Source organism: Orbicella franksi, chromosome 9 (assembly GCF_964199315.1).
Source record: "Orbicella franksi chromosome 9, jaOrbFran1.1, whole genome shotgun sequence".
Classification (NCBI taxonomy): Eukaryota; Metazoa; Cnidaria; class Anthozoa; order Scleractinia; family Merulinidae; genus Orbicella; species Orbicella franksi.
The window spans coordinates 30,463,390-30,484,186 of record NC_138153.1 but is presented as its reverse complement, the minus strand read 5'-3'; the positions used below and the strand labels follow the sequence as shown (position 1 = coordinate 30,484,186).

The window sequence follows — 20,797 nt, the reverse complement described above, 5'->3', positions numbered from 1 at the left end:
GGAGACATTTTAGGACCAGGTCGTATGCGATATCGGTTACCTTTAAACGCATGGTTCAGGTTTCCTTAATATTTATTTCAAGTCATATCATTAGCAGACCACCTCTACTTGAAGAATTTAAAGGGCTTTACATTATAGAAAGTTCGGAAAAACTATACATCCCTTTGAAGCTTAGTGGTGAGTACCTTAACTAACCTTGCGAATTAGTCTGTATTAGTTGTTGTTCATTTCTAGGAAACAATAACATGAGACTTTCAAATATTAACTGTACATCCGAAAATGTCAAGATTTTGAACGAAGGCCGTGACACGTAACACAATATCCATGCTTTACTCCGTTGGCAACTTATTTGTCGCTCGATGACAACATCTTAACATGTTGCAACATTTGTTAAGAGCATAAACGGTGAGCAGTGAGCGTATCACAGGTACCAAATAAAATCTACGGATTTATCTGTTGTGGAAGTACAGGTGTAGTTAAAAAGCATTAATACAGGAATATAGACTTGGCTTGTTCTGATGAGTCACTGCGGTGGATTGTTGGGAAAACTGTTTTACAGAATTGCAAAGTGTGGTAGTTGCAAAGTTCATTTTATTTTATGTCAATGGGCTTCATACGGTTTCTATGGTGACCTTTTAATACTAAAATAAAAACACTTGTGGAGGTACCCAGTTACGGTTTCTAATAAACGTGGCTTGACAATTAGCTCAAATTCACAGAATGTGGAACTATGTTATTCACAAATAATGCTATCCACTGATTACTGACGTAGACTTAAATTTCGTTTCGTTGAATGAGGGCGATTGCGTAGTTCGATTTGGTTTTTTAAATTAAACAGAAAGTACTGTATGATTACCCTACAGTGGAGTATCGCGGCTGGTAATATTAAACTTTTTGAAATATTTCAAACAAGCAGTGATGTTTTGGTGGATACTACGAACTCCAAAGAGTAAGATAAAGCAAGATAAAAGAGAACGAAAAAGCTGTAGAATGGTAAATGTACCGTATCTTATTTAGTTTCATTGTCATATCACAGGTGGGCAATGGCAGATGAACGGACTGTGTCAATTAAAGATGTTCGGGTCACTGGTGAGTAAATGAAATATTAACATGAACTGTAGATACGGGCGCAATGTAAAAAAAAAAAACAAACAAACGAGCATACGAATGAATGAATGAAGAAATGCCAGAGTTTAAATTGCTAGAAGCTTGACTGCACCATCGACTGATTTCTCTGGCGTCACTTGATGCTGATGATGAAAATGACTTCTGTCCAAGATATTGAAACTTCAACCACCGGCAAGAGACCGGCCTTTTCAGAACTCTCCTTAATTACCTGGAAAATCACGAAAGATGAGCTATAATTTAATTTTGCTTTATCTGATGAAGATTGAATGAGTAACAAGAGTGAACCATTTGACTGATCGATTCATGTTCAGTTGATGCCGGAGTAGAAATTCATAGTGTCACCAAGCACCCTCTGTCAAATGGTGGTAAGCATGTTAGTAAAATTTGAAACACTTTCCTAATACCTTAGCACACAAAAAAATCTTTATCTAAACCCAATAACGTTACATGCAATTACATAGGTTATCGTAGATTGTTTAAAAGAAGATCCATGTCAGGAAGCAAGCCAAAAAAAATTTTTTCTCATTTTTTAATTTTTCGGGTTTTTTTTTTTTTTTTTTTTTTTTTTTTTTTTTTTTTTTTACATTAGTGACTTCTGGGGACGAGCCAGACGCAAGAGATAATCAGGGGTGAGCATTAAAAAAATAGCCTGATAATTTTAAACAGTTTAGACAAAATTAAAGTTTAAATCTTAGAGGAACTTAGCCAGGCCTGGAAATGTTCCCTGAGACAGAGATAAATCTCAGTGCGATCATGTTACAAACCAAAAGTGCAAAAATAGGTACCCTGATAGAGACTATAACAACACCAGGTGGGAATCATAATTTCTCGGCTACTTGACCGTGCCGTGCATTGAGATTCCGGGAAAATTTTTCTATTTATTATCATTTGCCATGTAACATATACATAACTTAATTAAGAATTTAACCACATCAAGAAAAAAAAAAGAAAAAGAAATAAACAAATGGCTAGGGATCCAAACATCAAGGGGGGCTGTAAGATTAGGTTCCCTCGCTAACAAGACAGAATACTTAGCCGAAGAACATTGAGAAGAACATTTGTAATTTGTGTTATTCATAGAATCAGTAATCCTCGATAACAAATTTTTTGAGTTTTTTCATGGAGGATGCAACAGATGAAGAGTAAATAACCTCAGAAGTAGGAGAATTGAAAAACTGTGGACCTTGCTAGAAAACGGAAAATTGCCGGATGTTTGTTATACATAGTGGTAGACGAAAGGGATCAGCAGCTTTGTGTTGTAACAGTGGATACTAGAGCGGTGGATCATTGACCCTGTTCCATAACCAAAACAGAGTGAAAAGAAAGGGAGCTTTTTATTCCCTGTTCCAGCGTCAGGGATGCAAAGAGTGTACCCTGTTAAGCGTAATATTCTTGCACTGTCCCCATATGGGATTCGCGCACCGGAGGGCGAATCAAGTATAAGATTTGTATGGTTTTTAGCACATCGTGTTTATTGCAGTATTTGTTTTTATTTTTTTCAGATTTGCTAAAGATAATGAAGGCTTTGACCGCGAGGACGAAGGTATGTCGGTAATGATGTAAGACTGATCTAGACAAGAATGATGATCTGAAAGATAAATAGTGATGAATTGACACAAGAACGAGACAAATAAGAATTCTTCTTGTCTTGGTCATGTTGGTGGTTGCAATCCCTCCAAGGTGAAAAGCATTTTCACTTGCCTCTATTAGCTGACCATATTTTAATTACAAATAAGGACCTGACTGTGATATTTCACTCGACCATTCAATAGGATCTTCTGACAGAAAGGAAGAGGAATCAAGGGAACGTATTGACACGTAAGAATGTGACAGTATCTTGTGGAACAAATGGAACTACTGGGTCTGACTGGTAACTATATTTTCCCATCGTATCAATAGAAACGTGCTTATTTGTTTTATCTCTCAAACGACTTATAGGTCCGCCATAGGAAAAAAAGGTTTTGAGCTTAATGATAACGGTAAGTAAAAAGATTGCAGTTTTCATGGTCTGCCACTTTTCTTCTGGAGATCTCTTGCCTGTAGTTTGCTATAAATTAATTACAATTGGTATTTAGGTTAACAAATAGTTCGAGATTTGACGTTGCATTTGTTGGATACTTTTTGGTAAAGATGCTTAGAGCATCGCGCTTACACTTCCTAATGTCTATCGATCGATAGCCAACGCCCATGTTTCCAACCAGATTGCGAATAACCCCTGAGTTATACTGGCAGCAACAGTCAGAAACACTTAAACCCGGAACAAGCTGTATGATAATCAGTGATATACCATGCCATAGAAAATACAGCCAATCAGAATACAGGGAAGCCGTTGTATGCTCGACGGTATTACACCCAACCTTCGCATTATGGGCTCCATTATTGATCGTTAGCCCGCAAACAAAGACGGATTTCCGGCTTTTGTTTCACATTTTTTCGGTGGTGTGAAGCAAAAGCTGAAAACCCGTTTATGTTTGCAGGCTATAACTACTGCATCATGTTCTATGGCAAGGTGTAAAACAATTATGCAACACTCTCTCGTGAGATACCATGGAATATCTCAAAAGCGAGAAGATACAATTAAGTGACCCGTGGAATATTCCATGGTGTAGATTCCACAGCGTAGCGTTGCCTAACTAATATAGATTGTTTTCACATGACCCCATGACAGCCATTTGGTGTTCCAAAACAATAAGACGGCGGCCATGGTGGTTTCCCAAAGCAATCCTTTGGGAGTTGACCTCTTTTCTTCTGTGAATACTTTCTTTTGTTCCAATAAATTTACATGACTGCTGGCCAGGTGAGTGAAAGCGCTCTCTATATATCGTCTAATCATGGAAATGAATTATTTTCATTTAGATAGGGCAAGGAATGAAGAATTATTGATGAAGTTACTATCCAAGAAGAACTCTTTTGACGCAATTAAAAAGAAAATCACTCCAAAGGCTCTTACAAATTGTGTGTCAAATTCCCTGTTGATGGGGATGAAGGTAAGTAACAGATCAGACACGAGGACGGTATTTCCTTTGAAATGATGGTCATTATAATAACTCGGGCTGTAATTTTTTACGTTTGTTTTTTGTAAGTAAGCTGGCGTTAGCGTCACAACAGTATAATAATGAAATTCTTAAAAACGCATCAAACTGTTTTCTCGATACTTTTAACAATGTGCAATCCTTTGCATAAATCGATCAATTAAAGGCTAAAAAAGAGATTATGCATGTATTCTTGTGTTTTTGTGAATAACAAAACCTAACCAGGGAAAGTTAAACAATTGTTCATTTTTTATCTTGCCGTCTTGAAAGTTTGATTGGAGTTTTCTGTTCAATGACATTTAGGTAAACTATCGCCTTCGCAGCCTGGCAAAAAGTAAAGGATCCGAGGGAGAGATGTTCAATAAGCTTGCTGACTCCGTGGAGGACTTTACTACTCGTCTGCTCGATCCAATGCAATCTGATCAAAGTCAGCGATACGGCTTCGGTAATTTTATCCTAGATGATATTTTGGACGACGCCATTGACTTGGAACAGAAAAAGGTAATGTAGAAAGTAAAATACACCGATTATACCAGATAACACATGAACGGTGACGACTTCGTGGATCGTGATACCTCTCGTAAACTGTAATAAAAGTTGTCCTGAATTATAACACCAATGAAAAAGGTGAATAGCAAATTTTAACATGTTGCACAAGGTTATTACCGATTTAAGAGAAAAACGTAGATAGCAAAGCTTAGAGAGAAAACGAATGTTTGTGAAAACAGACATTTTACAACTGAACGTTTTTATAACCTACACTTTATGTTATTTTGCTTACTATTTTTGACACTTTCTTCTTTCAGTTTTTCACTCATCCAGTTGTTCATTCCGAGATGACTCGTAAATGGCGTGGACGTGTTTTAATGACCATAAACATAGGAAAGTGGACATGGTTCTTTCTACACATTTGGTGTCTTTTTGAAATGGTTCTCGCACCAATTACATTTTACTGTGTCTCATATTTAACGGACACTTCTGTTATTGGAGGTAAATAATCTACGTACAGATATCAAGCTTACTTTTACATTATATCTATGTGTGTACTCCTATTTAGGAAAATATTTAGGTGGCTCTAAATTCCCTTCTTATAATCTTCTTGTATTTTCACTTTTGGCTTTGAAAAAAGTTATGTTAATGAAGATACAATGATGAAGAATGGGAGTCACGGTGCTCGTTTCTGAGCTATAGGCACTTTTAATTTCAATATTAAAATACTGAAATTAAATGTGTTATTAACAGGTTTTGTTATGTCATGGAGATGACCCATACCTGTTCGCTATTGAATGTGTATTTAATTTATGTCAATTTTATGGCATTATCTGATTGGTAGTCAAAGTGTAAGGGCTAGAAAGTTCTGGGAAACGTTTTATTTTTATTGCCAAACACAAAAAGAAAAAAGCTTCTTACAAAACCTTATATGCTTACAACACGAATACTCCCATTATTTATAATTGCGTCACAATTAATCTAGCCATTACAGTAACCTACAGTTACACATTACTCTTTTACACGTAACTAGTTACATTGTTTTGCAATTACAATACTTCACTTTGATTAATCATTAATAGATAAAGCAAAATGCTATCACTACAATTACAATTAAAAACGCTACTCACAAAAAAGCAACAGCTCTGCAATATTTATTACAATACGTTGCTTAAAGAAACGGTTGACGCACTTTTTATGACGGGTGTTTTTTGTTTGTTTTTTTTCACATTTTTTTTCTTTTACTTTTTATGTCGTTAATTTTTTTAAAAGGCAGTGATCGCGGAACGAATGAACCCAGCATCGAAAATGGACGGAATTTACAGCGCATCAAGAGACTTACATCCAGAGTTGAAAGGTATCCAAAAGGTAAATAGGCTATTCTATTCATTCCTCTGTAATTTTGGAAAAGGCGATAAAATCAAACGAGACATATTATTAATGACTGCTCAAATGGGGGCCTCAAGTTATAGATACAACGTTTTTTTACCAAGTCCCTAAAAGCCACATGGATTAAAAAAGATTCTAAGATGACGACAATCAGGAAAATGGGATATTTTTTCAGCTTGAGTCAGAGAGATATTAGATGGAGGCTCAATAGTGCGCAGTAGCTGCCTAAACAAGAAAGAAACCATAGAGAATCTCAAGATTAAGAACTGCTTTGTACATGAGACTGTTTTATTCCGGGCAAAAGTTGATTTTGATAAACACATAATGTTCGAGAATGAATTTTTTGAAGAATTTTTATGGCACAGCTCAGTCGTAAGAATTGATAACTGCCCTAACTTCCAAAAAGAATGGTTTGATTGAGGCGTCAACCTTAACTTTTGTCCTTTAAAGTATCATGGTCTTCTGTCTGCTCTAAAATCTCTTTGGAATAGTATACATGTAAAAACAACTGCAGTAACATTTGTAATTATGAAAGCTTTGTGGTAAGATTAACGAAACGCAATAGTGCGAGCAAACATGTTCAGACTATACTGCATACAAGCATCCAACCCATAATCAACAGAAATGGTTAATGATGCTGATTCAGTTAGCCTGCGTAATGCCTCCCAGTTATTCTCGAATATACTAACAGTTCGAGAATTCTTGAATTTCAATACAAATTCTTCCATAGTCAAATAGGAGCTAACGGCTTCCAACAACATTGGGGTTAAAGACAACTCATACTGCTCCTTTTGTAACGAAGAACATGGTCTTGTCCTAAAAGCGGTCTCTTTCTGGCACGGTTTAACTATCAGGCTAACTTTGCTCCACATTGCTCCCGAACATTACGCAATAGATCTACTTGTCGCTCGCTTTAGGGTCAGATTCCTCCAAGACTCACCAGCAAATAAACTTAATTTTGCTGTCTTCTAGCTAGAAATTAAATTATATCTGGTCAGCAAAAGAAAAGAAAACGCACTCAAGGTAGATAGAAGGTTTCTACAATACTTGAAATCAATTTACGATATGAAGGCCAATGCAGAAAGTGCTCTTCCAAAAAAAGTGGGAAACATTGCCAGCCACCTTTTGTTATTTGCATATTGGCTGTCAACTATGAATGCCCCGGCTCGATCAATTAGTGTCCAGGGGTTATTAACATAATTCTTTTTATATTTCTGGCAGTTAAACTTTACCTGGAATACTTGAAAACGCCTTACTTCATCTTTGTACGGGACACATTAAGCTACGTGGCTCTTCTTGGTCTTCACTACGCTTTCTGCCTGTCGCCCTCAAGCCTAGCGTTCAGCGGATTAGAGTGGAGCATACTTATATTCTTCATGGGTCGCTCTCTAGTGGAGTTTGAGCAGATACGACTTATCATTAAACGCATTAAAGGAAGAAGAGAGAGAGAAAAGGACGAAACTAATTCAAATGTTCTGGAGAAAGCACTCAGCATCTACATCAGGTAAATAATTATATCTTTAAGGACTGCATGTAAAAGATTTCTAATGAGTGGAGCGCACGATTAAGCACTTTTTCGTGGTTCATCTCTATCTTTAGAAGCTTTTAGACAGCAAAAAGACACCATGTTTCAGGGATCCTAAAGAAGACACCACTCTGGGAAAACGTTTGTGTCCACAATAAGAGCGCCTGTACATACCCTTTAGACTTGTAAGCTCTCCTCCAGTTATAACATTCGTCAATGTGAAAAGTAAGGAATCAAGGTTTTTGCGACAATGGCATGGACCCGTTCGAATCCGTCGCGTATTTACGTGTGTGATTACACTGCGTGCTATTTATAATTCGGATGATCCCGATCCTTACACGATTCCCTTTTTTAACTTTTATTTACTTTTCACCTTTTTAATTTGTTTTTCTATATTCTTAATTTTTTTTTTGCCTACATAATCAGTTGTTTGTCACCATTGCAGCTATTCCATTTCATGTTTCATTAATTGATATTTTTTTTCACTCTAGTGACCGTTGGAACAAGATAGACGTAGTCAGTGTTGTAACCTACTTGGTAATATTCGTGCTGAGACTTACGACGTGGATCACATCTGAATCTGTGACAAACAACCGAGCTGTGCTTGTGGCGAGCTACTTGTATAGTTTCAACACCTTATGCATTGCTCTCAGAATTGGTCACTTTGTAGAAACGTTCAAGGGCCTGGGAACAATCCAGATTGCTTTTTGTAACGTTTTTCAGGATGTTTTTACGATAGTTTGGCAGTTTATAGCATCTGTGTTTGCATTTTCCGTTGCTATAACTAAAATATACATGGCAGAAAAATCCTTCCATGCAAGTGCAAGTAATCAACAAAACTTGTAAGTGTGCAAAATTTGTTTTTGTTACTCTTGCCTCGCTAAATGTTATCCTTTAATAATTCTTCTATACACTTCTCTCTTTTATACTACTAGCTTTTGGCTTCATCGTATGTCCTCAAAATGGCCAAATCAGCTTTTTAACCGCTTACTACTATTGATCCTAGACATCTGATGAAAGGCTTTTTCTTCAGGCCGTTGCACGCTCCGTTAATTAAAAAAAAAAGTGATTACGTGATGGCATGGATGGCTACAGTTTGCATATGCAGCACAGCCAGTCGCATATTGTTCAAAACTCAAAAGTGCATTTTCGACGCAAATCTTATCAATGGGATGGATTCTACGCCTGTCGCACTCTTCTATGTAACATGTCTTGAATTGTATCTTCTTAGAAAATGCGAAACTGTGCGACAAACTTGCAAAAAAAAACTGTGAAGCCCCCTTTCCGAGGAAGCATTCACTTATCACACAATCATGAAGTTCGTCATCACGTGATCACTTTTTTTTTTGAATCCCTGAAACAAACCAACGGCGCGTGCAGCGGCCTGAAAAAAGCCATTTCAACAGACGTTTGGCGGGATCCATAGTAGTATAAAGCATTTCTCGTAGCATAAAAAGAAAATGGCTTATGCAGAAATTCAAATTTCCCAAAACGCTTTCCTTTTCAAACTGCACACTGGCATGGTGAACGTATAGAAATTTCTCTAATGTGGAACACATTTGCCATTAAATTCCTCATGAGCAACTTTGTTGGTTTTTTTTACAAAGACGTCATGGTTTAACAAGTTTACAACTAGCCTCAGATAAAATTGGAATCGTATTACACTTTTTAGGGCAGGTTTGCAATATGTTGGGACCCTTCACAGCAGCATCTTCATCTCTGATACTTATCAACATTTACGTTTTTTTTTTATTTTGTTTTCAGGGTCTGTAAGACATCTGGGGTGTCATGGTAAGTGAAAGACAATCTTTGCTTCCTGACTCTAACGCATTACAGTTGCTTGATTCTTATTCAGTTTCCTTACTAGTTGAGATAAAATCATTTAATCGGGAAAGCAAAAATAACAAGAGAACAACCATGCAGCCTGAACAAAGTTAATAGAGGGGAATGGTTGTGAAATCCGACAAAGTTCTTTGTTGTATGTTTTTTTTCGGATTTTTTTGGCCTTGACCGTGCACAGAACACAATAGTTGTTTACTTCTAACTGAAGAACTAATCAATAGAAACGTCTTGGTTACGTAATTCATGCACAGTGAATGCGTGCAAAACGAAAGATTTTTCACGGTCGTGGACCTCCCAACATAAATCTTGTCATATCTTTGTTTACTCATTTGATGTTTGCCTGGTGTCATAACTATTCCCCTCTATTAACTATGGTCTGAATTGATTCCTTGGAGTCACTATTGATGATATCATTTATTCTTGATGTTTGTTTCAGTTTTTGGGAGATTCTTACTCATCTCAGCTGGTCTCTTCTGGAGATAGAACAAGATTCCAATCCTTTAAACTCTGTTGATACTCCCTCAGTAGCTCTTGCTAAGCTGCTCTACGCTGTCTTTCTCTTCATTGCAGTCATTCTTCTTGTAAACATGTTGATAGCCTTGCTATCCCACACTTATCAGCGAGTAAAAGTAAGTACTAATCAAAGTTCAGGTTCGATTAAGTTTCCATTGAATGCATGCTCTTTTGCGCTATTTGTCTTTAAAGTTATATTAAGCCCAGTCATTTTATGGGTACAAAATGTCTTCCCAAAACAACTCTGACACTCCCCCCTCTTTCCCAGGAAGAGGAAGAAGTGTCATTTGGGCACAATTAACCCAAGCTCGAAAGTTCAAGGAACTTATTTTCGAGAGATTTGTAAAACTGTCATCTTTACACTATTTCGTTGGTTTATATATTTGTTCTCTTTAAGGACAACGCGTTGAAGGAGTGGTCATACAAGAAAGCCGTTACTATTCAGACTTATGAATCCTACAATCCAACCCATGCACCTCTTAACATAATATCAGAGTTTTTCTTGTTGCATTGGTGGGATAAAAAAAAGGAAAGAAGAGATAAAAAAAACACCCGTCGACGCCATGATGAGAAGGTAAAGCCAGTAGCAGTGGTTATTTTAGCTTGCAAACTCTTGTGTCCACATTTTTGGATGCAGACTCGTACTAACACGGACTATTATAGAGGCGTTGTCCTGGGATGGCCTCTAGAACTGTTAAATGACGCTATTGAGATTTAAGATTTAGAGCCTTAGCTTAGCAATGCTTTGACTGCTCGATCGATTGGTCAAAGGAAGACCGATAAACAAACATCTGGATCAATTTGTTTATCTACCACTTTTTATTTACTCACTCACACACAGTTAGTTAGACTTACTTAATTAATCATGTTATGACTTATTCTTATAGTTCGCTGCAAGTCTAAATTTGCTTTGTTAATTTTTTTAATAGTCGAAGATGCTTTTTCAACATCTTGAGGCAAAATACTTTGCAAAGCACGGAAACTTGTTCCCAGTTACAGGTAAAAAGTAAATGGCTAGCTGCTAATCTAATTAAGTTGACTAAAATCCAGAGCTTCGCAGTTCACTGGATAGACCCTTTCACATGTTTAATTTTTCGTTTTCTTTCCATAACAGTTAAGATAAATGTGAACAACCACTTTTGAAAACCTCTATCCCGTTAAAATACCCAAAAAATAGGTTTACAAGGCATACTTGTGGGCTTATGCTTAGGTTTTTTTTTTTCCATTCGGTTGGAGATTGTTTTTAAATGTAAGTATCTGGGAGTTGATTTGCCACAAGTGAGAAGGCAATCACTGGAAAGATAAAGGTGTAGAAATAGGAGAATTATGTAACATATATATATTTTTTTTTTCTGGTATCAACATGGGCCAGTCGTTATAACTTTTAAGTGGGAAATTTATTGCAGAATACTGTTTACTTACTTTATCCTCTAATAATAATTAGCTCATAGTCCCTATAGGACATAACACGACAACAATCTCTCTTCAGTTAGCCCCATTTTGTGCAGCATTCGATTCTGTTAAGGTTACTTCCCACCTTCAAGGGCACAAAAAATCGTATTTCAAATCGTAAATCGCGGTAAACGTTCATCTTGGAGCTCGTATTTCATGTTATCTGGTATCGTTTACATCGCGCACTTGACAAATTTGTAAATAGAAGCCGTTTGCGCTTGCTCTCAAGTGGAAAATTCAAAACAGAAAACCGGACCAAGGAAACGAAACAAGCTCAAAGAGGAAGAAAGGACCCATTTCTGTGTAGGAAAGAAAACAAAAACAACTTACTGATTTACTGAATGCCACAAAGGTTCTTTTATAAGCAGCCTGCCTGAGCTGTCGGTACTTTGATTCGTTGTCGCGCTTATCGGTACATTTGCTGGCTTTACTTGTCTTGTGGCGGGTTGTTCTTTTGCGTTTGGCTACTTTGCCCGTTTTAGTGTCTTTATCTTCAATGCGACAGCGAGAGAAGCTGTGGCTCTTGTAGTCCTCGTGTTTATTTTTCTTTTTCTTGAGCAGCAAACTCAGGACTCGAGATTTCAGCGGCATTTATTTTTTTTAGCACCCCAAGAAGTCGAGGCAAATGCGATTGATTATGCTTCAAATCGCTCTTCAAAAGACAAGGCGCGCTAGACGTGCGTGCGTGGTTATGGCCGAGAAACCAATTCAGGTTTAATTTGAAACCCTTTTACACGGACATTTCCTTGAAAAAGGTGGAAAATCTAGACGTGCGTATGAGTATATTGACCGAGTGGCTGGTCCGGACTTGGCTTACTTTTTTGCCATGATTCGTACGTAGATCAAAGACAAACGTTGTCGTAAACATGACTGAATGAGATTGACGCAATCTGGACACCACGGGGTGCGAGATACCATGCAATTGCAAGTGGATATATCTGTCATCTCGACCTTGGTTACCGAACTAGATCATGCCTGATCACAGGGTAAATCGAACTTTGACCTTGGTTAACTTCCTATTATCTCGGGCGACGTTAACAATTTTCCACAAGATAAATATCACGATGCTTTTCATTGCCAACATTTCGATACTGCTGATGCCTGTAAATCAGCGAAGAAAGCTACAGTCAATAATACATTCGGTCCGCAGGCAGCCCAAGTTCACGATGCGAGGAGTTATTTTTATCTCTTCTTTTTTTACTTTTATGCGAACGTTCAGTGAAACGTGACATATATACGGTCGACATATACTATTACATAACGACCGAGTCCGAATACGCGAAACGTGACTCTCGCCTTGCAACATGTGGAGGTGTTGTGTTACAACGGTTTGAATTTATAAAGGTTTGTATGAGGAAAAATGGTAATCGCCATTGTAGCTGAAATTGTGATATTTTGGTGACAAAATTGACTTACCTCAATTCCTTGTTGTCTTTTCTATTGTCATCTCGCTTCTTAGCTCGATCCGAAGCCTTTTAAGCGAGTTATGGATTTTTGGTTTTTCAGTCCAAAGAAACGAAGTTTGCATGCTGAATTTAGGTCTGAGAAAGGTCAAACGGGAAACCACAGCACCGCAAATACCTTTATTTCACCGAACACCGTGGCGTAAAACCCTCAAGATAATCGCCGACTATATGGGGTTATCCAACATATTGCATAATCCCGCAAAAAATTATACGCGAAAATTTTACTAGCGGACTGAATGCAAAAAAAAAAAAAAAAAAAAAAAGAGAATGAAACAAAATGTCCCCGATAATTATCTTTATACCTTTGGATAAGGCATTGCTTATTCCACCGCTACATTTTTCTTGTTGTACAACTCCACGTATAGTTGGTTTGTAGTTGAATATGAGTGAACAATATTCCCGTTTTATCTTTACCTTATTTGGTCATATAATTAACGTAATCAATGAATAACAATCATGTGTTTCCCTTCTGTTCTTTGGCAGATGAAAAGAAACTGGACGAAGTGTATCTGGAAACAGAGAGAAACCGACAAATGCTCACTCAGATTCTTCTCAGAACCGTCAACAATCAGAACTTCGATCTGCGTTCACGGGATATAGACCCACAGGTTAAATATTAAGTATTATCTCTTTCTTAAAAGTAGTAAGTTCTTTTGAGAGGAAATTCAACATTTAAATGAGCGTCCGTGTCTTCATCAACAGTTTACGAATTCGTCGATAATATGTGCTTTCAAAAGCACTGAACTGTGATTTTACCTTCTCAAATACTCTAAGTAACAGGCGTAGACACATGGTGGAATTACTGCTACGGTCGTATATGGAAAACAATCTCAAAGGATAGACATATGAAAAATTGTTAGTCTTATTGTTTTTCCTAGGAATGGGACGTTGATAGAGGTATAAATGTAAACGGCAATGTTTTGACTTGTGAAGGAGTCGAAGATTACAAAACTGAGGCTGATCCAGACAAATGGGTGTTTGGTGCAAGATATACTCATCCACTATGCCCGGAATTTCCTCATTTTGAGGTAAAAATATTTTTTACGAGCTTGTGTCTTGAACGTATGATTCGCACAAAAGACCAAATGTTCCTTGGTTATGACAGAGGGTTAAAAAAGATGAGGAAACTGTCTTATTCACAGGCTGATTGGCTAGCATGAAATCTAAACTTACACCTCTGCAAGCGCCGGGATAAAAATGTACAATTTTTTTTTTTTTTTTTTTTTTCAATCTCGGTTCCTTAGCATGAAAATCTAGCCATTTTAACCATTTAGATGGTCGCGTAATTAGTGTTACATTATAATCGTAGGTTTTGATCTTAGAAGCAGGAATAATGAGGCGGTTGGGAATTGGGATAGTGACGAAATCTTACAGCAAGTCTTTAATGCCTGGCTGGCGGGATGGAACTGTGGGATATCATATTGATCATGGAAAAATCTTCGATGGGAGTCCCATGGGCAAAGAAACAAAAGGTACGATCACTTTTGTAAGTGTAACAATTGATATAGCTGCGAAGGGTCCATTAACCTCATCTTCCTTTGTTAACTTTTGAAAGTCAACTTTTGAAAGTCTCAAAGTAAAGGTAACAAGAGTGCACATAGGAGAAGGAGAACTAAATTTCTGTAAAACTTTTCCACCGGCTCTATTTTTTGTGCGTTCTCACTTGCTAATGCTAGGTTCTACATGTGTATATCAGTAAATTTGTGTTAAATTGTGCATGAAAGAATCCTGAATACTTTTTCACAAGAAAACTAAACTAATAAGGCTATCAAGAATCAAAGCTTTTTAAGCATAACTCTTTCAGTACAGTACTCAAGAGTCACTGGGGCATCACTATGTTTAAGTTTATTTCCCCCATATGCTGCAATAGAGAAGTTTTAAACTGCTTGTGCTAGTCTTTTCAGCTTTATTAAGATAAAAGGATAATGTGGTTTAAGTTTTGTTTTTTGTGCGAATTTTAAATTACAGAAGCATTAGTAATAAAACGTTTCCCCTATACAGGGTATGCAATGGCTTTCCGGGGAGATTTGATTCGTTGCACAGTGGTGTTTAAAGATGCAAAGAAAATGAATGATGCAGAAGTGCGCGTTCCAGTGGTGTTCACACTAAACGACAAGAGAATAGCTCCCGAAGGACCAGAAGAAGAACTTTTTACTCATTACGACCCTAATGGTCAAGGACTCTTCCCATACATCGCCATGATGGATAAAGGATGCTCCGTGTTGGCCAAGGTAACGTTCACTTGTCGTTTACGTCAGTCTGTAGTTACATCAGGATGCTTAAATGATGTTGTGTTTTCGCTTCCATAATATAAACAAAAACGCTTGCTTAATTGTGAAGTCAACCTCATTAACTTGAAATTTGTGCAACATACACCGAATGCAAATATGGCGGACCGCTCGGTTGTCGCCAGGGACGAGTCACATGCAAGCGAGGCTAGTCAGGTTTTGATGTTTTGTTTTGACAGAAAAGTCTTGCTTCGCCGTCGATCTGGTCTGTCCTTGTTTCGCCCTCACTATAAATTGTTGTGTTCCTGAATCCCACCAGAAGGAATTGAAATCTTCCACAGCAGAGAAAGTGTTTTTTTCTTTCTTTTTTTTTCGTTTCCGCGGTCGCCTCTCAGGGAAAACAGACGAAGGAAAGTAGTTCACGATCGCCGAGGGAACTGTAAAAGTTTGTTTGTTCAGGCCGGAAAATCTTAGAAAACGTGTTAGCGACCGCATTTAGCTCCAAGTCGTTCTCATTTGGCTCAAAGCATTCACTGGATACAACGATGGGGGCAGTTGAAGTTCATTCGCTTGGTCATTACACCGTAGTATTTGTTTCGTCCAATTCCGTGCGAGTGGACGCGAAGTCAACTTCTTCCTTTGAGACAGAGGATGTTTTTCAAGAGGAGCTTTTCTTTACTTTGGGGAAGGTACTGGCCATGTAAATCGTGTTGGAACACCACCAGACACCACATAAGCTCGTCATTTATGCGATTTTTCTAAGATCTTCTAATCTGAAATGTAGCGAACAGACTTTAGTTCCTGCGACGATCGTGAACTCCTTTCCTTCGTCTCAACGAATTGGATTGATCCACTATTTTCCCTAAGCTTAAGAGGCCAACGGTGGAAAATTTATATCCCTTCTCGTGGCGTTCAGAAACACAGCAGCTCGTAGCCACAGCTAAATAAAACAGACCAGATCGACGACGAAGCAAGACTTTTCTGGGGAAGCATTGGCAAAACAAAACATCAAAGCCTGACTAGTCTCGCTTTCATGCGACTCGTCCCGGGCGCCGACCGAGTGGTCCGCCATATTTGCATTCGGTGTATTATGTTGGTTTTTTTTTATATATATTTTTGCCTTATTTTATTTTGGGCTATTTAAGATGTTTCAAAATGCCACTACGCGCACCATGTTCTCGTTCAAGTATGGGGCCCATCACACAAAGCTTATATTAATTTCATCAGTTCTTTAGCAAACGTTTAGCAGTATTCCATGTCTTTATAGATAAAACAAAATGTTTACCCAAGCAGTGAAAGATCATAATGCACTTCTCGACCTTCCTTACCTTTTAAGCCATAATTTGGTCCCACAGAAAAAAACAAGTGGTGTTATTTTACTCGGTAAATTAATAGCTCAGTTTTACCATATCAAACAGAAGCGACAATGTTTCATTATATTTCAAATGCCGATAATGAAGAGTGGTGATTAAATATAGTTTTCACGAACTTGGACGTGTTTGAAAATATGATCTAAATAGAGTGTTTGAGATATCTCCACAACCGAAACTATTAATTGAATTCTAATTGCTCTTGAGAAGCCTAATTAACTTTATTTCAACACTTCCCGGTATGCTTATTAGTGTTGCATCTCTCTATAAAGTAAGTGAACGACCGGGTTGACAGTATTCGTGCATTTTTTTTCTTAGACGCGTGCGCAGCAAGAGAAAAAACATCATCAATGCTGCCAAGAAGTTAAGCAAATGAAGGAATGCCTAGAAGAAAATAACAAGACACTTAAAGCTCTGTTGGCCAGGATGAATGGTACCGAAGATACTCCATTGTGAACTTAAGTCCCCTAGAATGCTACAGTGATTACGATTCCTCGTGTTAGGACCAAGTTTAAAACTAGTAAAATTATTAATTAGAACTTTTTTATCAGGAGAATGTGTTTAGTGTGCATATATTACAACACTATTCTCGCCGACTCCTCGTAGGGTTACGTTGTGAACCTTAGTCCAGTAAAATGCTATAGTGATTGTGATTCAGTGTCAGGATCAAGTTTAAAACTAGTCAAATTATTAATTAGAACTTTATTACTAGCAGATTGTCTTTAGTGTGCATATATTACAACACTATTCTTGCTAACTCCTCGTGGGCAAAGTGTCAATCAAAGGAGGTTTAATTGCTAGAAAAACTATTTGTCACGTCGACTGCTCAAGGAAGGACTATTTTTTTTTCGTAGTTTTATTTTGAAATGTTCGGTTTCAAACATTTTGCTAGTAATGATATTTGCGATATAAATAGTTGTTTGAGCTCGAAGCGCTTTAACTTTGAGAAAATCGAGAAAAACGATTTTCGCCCCAGCGGTCGCCAAAATGGTCGATCGCAAAGATAAAAAATTAGGCATGTAAACTTTATTTTCTTTTCTTTTCTCGCGTGTAAAGGAGAACCAAAACTTATCGATACTGTTTCTTGAAAGAAAAAGTATTCAGCTATCAGAAACTGGCTATAACTAGACTCGCGCCATTCGAGGATTCGAGGAAAACACAAATGTTTAAAAAACGTCCCGTTGTTTACTCAGGTGATATTCCTAATTTAGGAATAAAATTCAGATATATTTTTCGACATGTGCCATAGCTCCAAATTCCTTGAAACTTTGCCTTTGGAACACTTTTATGTTGTTGTAAAACATTTTTTTTTAAATCAGTTTGGGTTATTCTTTGAGTGGTCTCTGAGGCCGATTTTACCTAAAACAACACGAAAAGTAAAGATTGGACTGCTGCGTCTTGCTCTGAAGGCAAGCGGGTATAGGCTTTTAAAGGCCTTTAACTGTTAGCTTTTTTGTATTGAACACTTTCATGTTGTTTTAAAACATGTATGAAAATCAGCTTGGGTTATTCTTCAAGGGGTTTTTCAGGGGCCGCTGAAATAACCAGATTTTAACGAAAACATCCGCAAAAAGGGCCGTCGATAAAACCAGCAATCCTGCCAAAAACGTTGGGACACCAATTAAGCTCTCCCGGCCTCCTTCCACTTACAATGTTGATAACCAGCTGATTTTCTCCCTTTTTTGACAAAAAAATACGACATTTTATTGATTAGAGGGGATCGGGGATACGTGATCCAGCTCAAGTGTTCCAACTACGTTTGTCTCGGATTGTCTGAAAGAGATATGCAAGGAGTTTCCAGTGAAGGTAACGCCAGCGATTGTCACGGCGTCATGATATTTTAGAATCGATTTCGGCTCAATTCTTTCTTTGTGTCTGAAAATTAGACAGAATTTTTCTACATTAATCTATATTAAGGCTCGGAAATACAACCCGGCGTGAAATATGTATAGGTAATCAAGTGATTTCGAGTGCAATCAGGAATAAATAAGCACAAGTAAATTTTTCTAAGACCACAAAAAATTGCACGAGTCCGTAGGGCGAGTGCAATTTGTAGTCTTTGAAAAATTTGCGAGTGCTTATTTATTCCAAATTGCATGAGAAAACTCATTTGATTACTTGTTAATAATATACAAGTGACAATTTCTGTCACGCTTCAGTATTTTACGTGACAAATGAAGGGTCAAGCTACTTCAGCTTTAATGGATGAAAATTTGTCATGTGAATTCAAGCGTAAAATTTCATTCACTCTCTCCAAGTCATGTATGAAAACTGAGCAGGTTCTTTTAACCGTGAAAAGCAGTCTTTTTTCACAGTTGAATTGACGAACGTGACCCGAAAGTAAAAGAAAACCTCCCTGCGGTTTTGATGCGGCCTTCTTTACAACTGTTTTTCGAGTGGTCGAAAAACTCTGTGCCGTGTTCAAGTTTATCTTCGCCGAGAAGAAACTCTTCAACCTAGCACTAGTTGCCTTAACTAAAATGCTGAGAAACAAAGCTAAAATCTACCAAGAAACAGATTTTCTTAGCACCGAAGGACATTTATTAACTTCATCTGGTTGCTTCCTGACTTTAACTTCTTCGCTGGACGTTGTTCAGGTTAGATTTGCGTTTGTCGCGTTTTGTTTGTGAGCTATCTTACCTAATCTCTAAACTTTGTTCTTTCGCAAAAGTAGAATGGTTGCACCTTTCGTCTTCAAAATTAAGACGTGGCAGGTTCTTAGGACATCTAGTTGGGTTCCTCTTCGCGTTTTGCTTCGTATTTACCGACAGAATTTTAGAATTGACTTTCTCAACTGGGATTTTCTCATGCCGTCGCGATCGGCTCCGGCATTTCAATTCAGCCAACTCAAGTTTAACTTATATTTTTCTTCTCGTGGATTTTGTGTATATTTCTTATCTGACACACTTCGCGATAACTAGTTTGGCAATTTTTGCTGGGCTTTGTATTTTGCTTTGTTATGAGGTCTTTGCATTAAAATTTAGGTAAAGAGTTTCAATCTCCGTCTCATTTTTGTCCGCCATTTTGTTTGTCCTGGCTCAATTTTGTCGGAGTTGTCAATCATTTTTGATTTCACCGTTTTGGACTCAATTTCACCGTTTTGCACTCAATTTCACTTTTTTGCACTAATCACTGATTTGGGATTAATTGACGTCTTCTCAGCCAATCAGACCGCAGAAATTGTTGCTTGTATATTATTAGACGTGTAATCGCCTGCAGTAAAATGAAATTTGCGATTTGCTTCAAGCAAATGGCATTTAAGGGTATGTTAGAGCAAAGGTGACTATTAAAAGGGATTGAACACTAACGTTGAGCCAGTCGTCGCACATGATGAAAAATCGAAATTTTTCATATTCCTCCTAGAGATTTTTAAACCCGCCAAAAAATCCCAAATTCGTTACGGCCCTACCTCTGGTCAAAAACACGCAAAATTTTGTGACTAATAGGACAATCACATGACTTTTGGAGGGCATGTAGTTTATTTGTGGCCCGAGTAGCGCAAATGATACTACGGGGGACACAAATAAACTATATGCTCGAGAAAAGTCATTTGATTATCATTATTATCAATACACCTTAATCCAAAATGGCAGCCAGTTTATTATTCTTTTGTTTACATGGTAAATAGCCCTTTTTGCCTCGTCAACATGTACAAAGTACAAAAGAATTTTGCCGTGAAAATGAGGCAGAGAGGGCTAATTAACACGCAAACAAACGAATAATAAATTGGCCGCCATTTTGGAATAAGGTGTATGCACAAGGCCAAATCGTACATATTCATTTAAATTAATGAGAAAAACATGTTTAACAGAGATGTAGCATGAAACTATGATATAGAAAGTTGTTACTACAATACGATCAGCTAAACAAGAGCCAAATAAAATTCCTTTCAGTTTACAATAAAAGTCAAATATAATCTATTTTTAAAAGATTAGTAACAATGATTAGCAAAAATCAAATGAATGCCTTGTAAGCTCCCGCCATCCCTCTCTGCCACGGCGAGCAAAATGAAAATACAACGAAAACCAAACACACTAAACTAACTTCTCCACATCTTTCCAAACGCCGTCCTTGTTCTGCGCTTCCATGCGATATCAATTCAATTTCTACCTGTCTCCTGACTGAAGAGATGATTTGTGTTCTGGTTTCGCATCGTTTTCTTTGGTAAATAGCTTGGCCTTCGCTTCAAACATTTTGTTGGCAGACATGAATTCGCTGTCTTGCAAAATTTATATGTTTCGGTTGAGTGCAGCACAGTTTAGATAGCGATGAATAGCCGCTCAAATTCCAGTCAATACACTTGGCCTTTCTCTGTTTTCCCTTTTCTGTATTTTCCCTTTAGCGAAGAACTTTCGCAGAATTT

At 37.5% G+C, this 20,797-nt stretch overlaps 1 protein-coding gene across 3 annotated transcripts; it reads left to right on the top strand.

The window, feature by feature from the left end:
• On the top strand, positions 1-17,343 carry LOC145496654 (transient-receptor-potential-like protein). Of its 3 annotated transcripts, XM_081476376.1 has the most exons (21): positions 1-177; positions 1,037-1,089; positions 1,718-1,757; positions 2,631-2,671; positions 2,901-2,946; positions 3,067-3,107; positions 3,985-4,115; positions 4,464-4,661; positions 4,967-5,150; positions 5,922-6,017; positions 7,260-7,542; positions 8,055-8,405; positions 9,328-9,354; positions 9,842-10,034; positions 10,316-10,492; positions 10,848-10,917; positions 13,320-13,444; positions 13,715-13,864; positions 14,146-14,308; positions 14,838-15,067; positions 16,753-17,343. In XM_081476376.1, exons 2-21 carry the CDS (start codon positions 1,044-1,046, stop codon positions 16,888-16,890), a joined length of 2,730 nt encoding a protein of 909 aa, XP_081332502.1. In that variant the 5' UTR covers positions 1-177; positions 1,037-1,043; the 3' UTR covers positions 16,891-17,343. The 3 variants fall into 3 exon arrangements, with proteins under 3 accessions (XP_081332502.1, XP_081332503.1, XP_081332504.1); XM_081476377.1 differs by lacking the exon at positions 16,753-17,343 and having other exon boundaries at positions 14,146-14,322; positions 14,838-14,953; XM_081476378.1 differs by lacking the exons at positions 14,838-15,067; positions 16,753-17,343 and having other exon boundaries at positions 14,159-14,230.
• Positions 17,344-20,797: the final 3,454 nt, after the last annotated feature.